This window comes from Vigna unguiculata, chromosome 5 (genome assembly GCF_037176805.1).
Source record: "Vigna unguiculata cultivar grain cowpea cultivar isolate G323 ecotype 2 chromosome 5, ASM3717680v1, whole genome shotgun sequence".
NCBI lineage: Eukaryota > Viridiplantae > Streptophyta > Magnoliopsida > Fabales > Fabaceae > Vigna > Vigna unguiculata.
This window is the reverse complement of record NC_140796.1, coordinates 36,628,277-36,633,603: the sequence shown is the minus strand read 5'-3', so window position 1 is coordinate 36,633,603 and position 5,327 is coordinate 36,628,277. Positions and strand designations below refer to the sequence as shown.

The 5,327-nt window shown below is 36.9% G+C and overlaps 1 protein-coding gene across 1 annotated transcript; it reads left to right on the top strand.

Moving 5' to 3' along the window:
- Positions 1-269: 269 nt before the first annotated feature.
- On the top strand, positions 270-5,029 carry SR45 (arginine/serine-rich 45). Its single transcript, XM_028074266.2, has 12 exons — positions 270-587; positions 1,039-1,119; positions 1,487-1,575; positions 2,244-2,290; positions 2,372-2,452; positions 2,547-2,712; positions 2,805-3,030; positions 3,107-3,175; positions 3,274-3,393; positions 3,834-3,897; positions 3,981-4,015; positions 4,798-5,029. Exons 1-12 carry the CDS (start codon positions 376-378, stop codon positions 4,865-4,867), a joined length of 1,260 nt encoding a protein of 419 aa, XP_027930067.1. The 5' UTR covers positions 270-375; the 3' UTR covers positions 4,868-5,029.
- The last annotated feature ends 298 nt before the right edge of the window (positions 5,030-5,327 follow it).

Below are 5,327 nucleotides of genomic sequence, written 5' to 3'. Positions count from 1 at the left end.
TTTTTAATAAATATAAATTAATGTTATATATTAATTTAATAGTATTACACTATTATCATTTATAAATATAATATTATTTATATTTAAAAAATGCCTATACATAATGTCTCTATAGTTTTATTATAAAAATATTATTAATTATATTAATCTAATTACTTATTTATAATTTTGTGTAGCATAAAAAAATAAATCCGAAATTAGAATAATATATTCTAGAAAATTCATTATCAAGGCATACACACTCATGTTGTCAAACACTCATTGTTCACTCTCTTAGTCGTTCCCTTTTTATCTTTCATTTCTTTCTAGTTTTCAGTCACACCTTAGCTTGGTTTGGAGGAGCTAGGGTTTATAGAGGGTTTCCTCTCTGCAACAATGGCGAAACCTGGGCGAGGTCGTCGCTCTCCCTCCGGTTCAGTCTCCGCCTCTTCCTCTCGCTCCTCATCCCCCTCCTCTTCTCGCTCCTCTGGCTCGCACTCTCGCTCCCGCTCCCGCTCTCCCTCTCGCTCCAGATCTTTCTCATCGTCGTCCTCCTCTCCCTCCCGCAGCTCCCGCAGCCGCAGCCCTCCGCCCCAGAGGCGCAGAAGGTATGGTTGATTTCTTCCATCGGAGCGAGCGGCGAACGAACTCAAAATTCTTTAATTTGTGTCTGACGCATGCGCTGTCCTCTTAGCTGCTTATTAGATCTTTATTGTTATCTTTTATTCACCTGCGCTGTTGGCTTTTGTGTGCTGTGTGATTGAAAGATATGTGGAAATTGAGTTTAATGGAGTTTTGCGGTAATTTTTATTGTTCATTCTGTTTTCCTTTTTTGGAAGAGGATTAATGATCAATGTTTTAAATTATGATCGATGCGTTTATATGTGTATGCTGCATAAATTGTGGCTGCAATGTGCTTGTGGTGATTCTATAATTCTTGGATTTGTGGGGTTGTGGACCTCTAGTTAAGGGTCTCTTAGGTTTTCTTTTTTGCTGTTTGTGTTTTATGAGTTGTGCGCTGTGTTACAGTGTTACTGTTTTAATTTTTTTGCCCTACAGTCCCGCTGCAGCAACAGCAGCAGCAGCTAGGCGTGGTCGGTCTCCTCCACCTCAGTCAAAGAGAGCTTCACCTCCCCCGAGGTATTTTTATCTTGTTATAGTTATTGGATGTATTGCCTGTTATTATTTCAATGTATAATTTGAAGGCTAGTGCGATTGTGAATATTGATGAAGTCAGGATGTGTTCCTTGTTAAAGTCGGGAAAACGAAGTTGACGAGTTTTATGTTGTCTCTGGCATTAACACTCTAATGTTCCCTTTGTCCATATATACTTCAAATCATTGAAATGATAATATATTTAAACTTTGGTGTTTCACTTCATAATGTTAAATTCTATTGGGTGCTCTAGATGTGATTCTTCTAAAGTTAATCTGTTCACTCACATCTTTATTCAGTTTTCTTATTTGAACTTCTTGCATATGGACTTATCTCCTGTGTCTGAACACAGGAAACCTTCTCCTGTACGAGAATCACTTGTTCTTCATGTGGAAAAGCTCAGCAGAAACGTCAATGAGGGTCATTTGAAGGAAATTTTCAGTATGTTTAATTTATTCTACCTTCTACTTTTATCCTACATTTACATTTTGAATGCAATGTGTTATTGGGTACTTATGGTTGCCAAACACTTGGGAAGAGAGTTATTAATTGACAATGCATATTTACTTATTTCTACTTTTTAGTTTTATCTTAACTTACATTGTCAGTGCAATATACTGTTTGTGATTGTCGAATACTGGGGTAAAGATTTATTAATTGGCAATTCATGTTTACTTATCTCTACGTTTTAGTTTTATGGTGTTTTTACGTTGTGAATGCAGTATGTTATAGGCTACTTATGTTTGCCAAATACTTGGGAATAGCTATTATTTGGCAATGCACATTTAGCTAATTGGTCAGGTCCAATGACTGTAAGCAATGGGGATAGCATCTATGAATTAAGCCCAGTGCAACCTCTCTTTTTTTTTTTTCATTTTTATTCATGTTCTTTCATTAAACCTTACTTTCAATCATTGAGACTTCAATATTTATAATATTAATATTATCAACTGTTAAGGAATATTGTCTTGATCTCTTATTGCATAAGAGACATTTTAGTGACCTTATCAGTAATTCAAAGAAATCTTTAAGTAATCTTTATAACTTGAAGTGCTCATATCCACTTTTGTTGACCTTTTAGTGATCCAGCCTTGTGCATTATTTTTCAGGTAACTTTGGTGAGGTTGTAAGTGTGGAGTTGGCAATGGATCGAACTGTAAGTTTTGTTTACTTTAGCAGCATAGTTAAGAGAATTTAGTATGATATGGAATTGTCATTCCTTTCATCTCATTTCTAGGTCAATCTTCCAAAGGGATATGGATATGTGCAGTTCAAGACGAGAGAGGATGCTGAAAAAGCATTACTATACATGGATGGTGTAGGTTTCTGTGACTGGTGTGGAATGATTTCCGTAATGAAGCTTACTATTGGCTGCTACATTTGTATATTGAAGCCTTCATTTTCTAATGCAGGCCCAAATAGATGGCAATGTCATCAAGGCAAGATTTACTTTACCTCCTAGACAGAAAGTTTCACCACCCCCAAAGGCTTCTATTGCTGCTCCAAAGAGAGACACCCCCAGGACTGATAATGCTATTGCAGATGTTGACAAGGATGGACCAAAGCGTCAGAGAGAATGTATATATGTGATGTGTTGGACATTTTTTTGGTTTCTAATTTTCATATTGGTCACTTTTTATATATATTGAACTTCAGTTTGTCAATGCCAGCTCCTCGAAGAAAGCCTCCCTCGCCACGGAGGAGATCTCCTGTACCTCGAAGAGCTGGATCTCCAAGACGACCAGATTCTCCTCGCCGCCGTGCAGATTCTCCTGTTCGGCGCCGATTAGACTCTCCTTATCGTCGTGGAGGAGACACCCCTCCTAGGAGGCGGCCTGTGTCTCCTGGAAGAGGTCGTTCTCCATCTCCACCAAGACGCCTTAGATCCCCTGCAAGGTTGGTTTTCAAAGTTGCACACATACTTTGGTTAACTGTTTCTACAGGTCTACTCATTCATATATAACTTCTGTAGGGTCTCACCTAGAAGGATGCGTGGAAGCCCTGGGCGGCGACGCTCACCTCCTCCTCCTCCTCGGCGCCGGTAGCTATTTCTAATAATTATTTCCCTCAATTATCACTTTGCATTTTTTGGTAGACTGCACATATTTTCCCTTTAAAAAATGAAATATTTTCCTCTAGATCACCACCACCTAGGCGAGCTCGTAGTCCTCCTAGAAGGTCTCCAATTGGTCGTAGACGCACTCGCTCTCCAATACGTAGGTCGGCACGTTCACGGTCAAGGTCTTTCTCACCTCGCAGGTAATTTTTCATTCACGCTTATGTTTCAGTAGCCAGGTTGTTAAAATGAGCTACTGTATACTTTTCTGTTCCCTGTATAATGTCTTAAATCTTGCAGTTTGTTTTTTTTTTTTGTAATTGGATGTTTATATTGAAGTAAAAAATCATAAATTCTTAACGAGAATGGAAAATATAATGCTTGGACTTTCGTTTTTTGTTATGCAGATCTTTTCAATTGATCATACATGCTCTTGATGAAATTTAACTTGGCCCTTAGACTTGCATTTGTTGAAAAATGTTATATTACAGAATATTTTCAATGTTCTTCATCTTCTTACAACTAATATCTGCTTGCAAAATAATACACAAGAAGTTTTCTAAGTTTCTTGTTATTTTTTATTGCGTTTTTTAATGCAATTCGAAAATATTTGAGCACTTCATGAACTTTATTTTCTTGACAGAGGTAGGCCACCTGTAAGGCGTGGGAGGTCATCATCGTACTCAGATTCACCAAGTCCACGCAAGGTATATTTCTTTTCTCGTTTATATGGTGTTATTTCTTACTTGGAATAGTCGCTGGCTTAGTCCTTCCTTTATAACTTTGGCAGGTTTCCAGGAGATCAAAGAGTCGTAGCCCAAGAAGGTAATTATATTATTTGGTATAATGTTGTCATGTTAAATATCTTGATTCCTCGTCTCTTTCAGTAACATGTACTAGTGGATTTGCTTGGGAAGATTCATGTATATTTTGTTCACTGCATGCTTGATGCGTTTATCTTCTTTATGGACTTCCAAATTTGTTCAATCATTTATGGGTTAAAGCAAGATTAAAATAATCTAATGATTTTCACTAGTGACCCTCTTAAAAATTGTGTAGTGAACGATGTTTTTCAAAAAAGACGCATTGAAATATCAGAAAAATTAAACATCACCTACTCCATTGAAAGGCCAAAAGTTATTATGTAAGATAATTGGATTCCTGTCGGACAATTGTTTTCTCCGTATATAGGCCTTGATTTGACACTTTGCTTGTCATAATGCTTCTTGACCAATGGCATATGGATGCTATCTTAAGTGAACACTGAGATAGGCTTCGTGTAAATAGGATTGACTAATCATTTCCAGAAATTTTATCACTCTCTTCCTCGGTCTGATATTTTTTCAGCAAAGATATATCTTCCTCGGTCTGATAATTATTAAGTGCACATGTCTCAATAGCAAACCGTTTGGATTGTTAAAATAGTTTGGTATTTGTAGATTTTCGTATAATGATGTTGATGAGCAATGTCGGCTTTAAAATATAACTTGGAAACTGCTTAGGTGATTGGTGTGTTGTTTTCTATAATTTTTTGGTTGTATTGAATTGTATCTTTGTAGTTCATTTCAGCCGTTTGCTAATGTAAAAATATATTTACTAATGGATAGGCCTTTGAGAGGAAGAGGCAGTAGCAATAGTAGCAGCAGCAGTTCACCACCGCCAGCTCGCAAACCATAGATATTTCATGTACATCTGTTGTCTCCCTGTTGATGTGTATTTATCGAGATACTGTAGTACCAGCCGAGTTCTAGCTTGATGTGATTGGGGATATATTTACTTTTCGATGTTGTCTATTAACACATTTTTTGTTATTAGCACTTAAAATTGTTTTGGAACTAATCGTTCTGTTCATTTTCGTTTGGACCCTACTTTGTTTCGTCGCTAAAAAATGCATAACTCTGGAGATAGTAATTCTCTCCGCTTTAATCTGTTGGGATCTCTAGAAATTTTGTGGAATTCCATGTAATTGATAGTTTCTTTAGAGATTTGAGTATGCGAATAAAGTAGTAAATGTTCAATGTGATCTAGTTTCTTCCTATCATTAGCACGAAATGTAAATATGGGACAAGCTTGATTTACCTTCATACAGAAAAAAACGATGTTTTTTTTATGATTTAACGTCAGTTCTTCTGACCGC

What these genes read in the sequence shown, in the direction of transcription:
- SR45 (XM_028074266.2), top strand. Translation starts at nt 376, where the DNA reads ATGGCGAAACCTGGGCGAGGTCGTCGCTCTCCCTCCGGTTCAGTCTCC. An exon ending in CATTACTATACATGGATGGT is followed by an intron (nt 2,453 to 2,546) that starts GTAGGTTTCTGT and finishes TTTCTAATGCAG; the next exon opens with GCCCAAATAGATGGCAATGT. An exon ending in CCTCCTCCTCCTCGGCGCCG is followed by an intron (nt 3,176 to 3,273) that starts GTAGCTATTTCT and finishes ATTTTCCTCTAG; the next exon opens with ATCACCACCACCTAGGCGAG.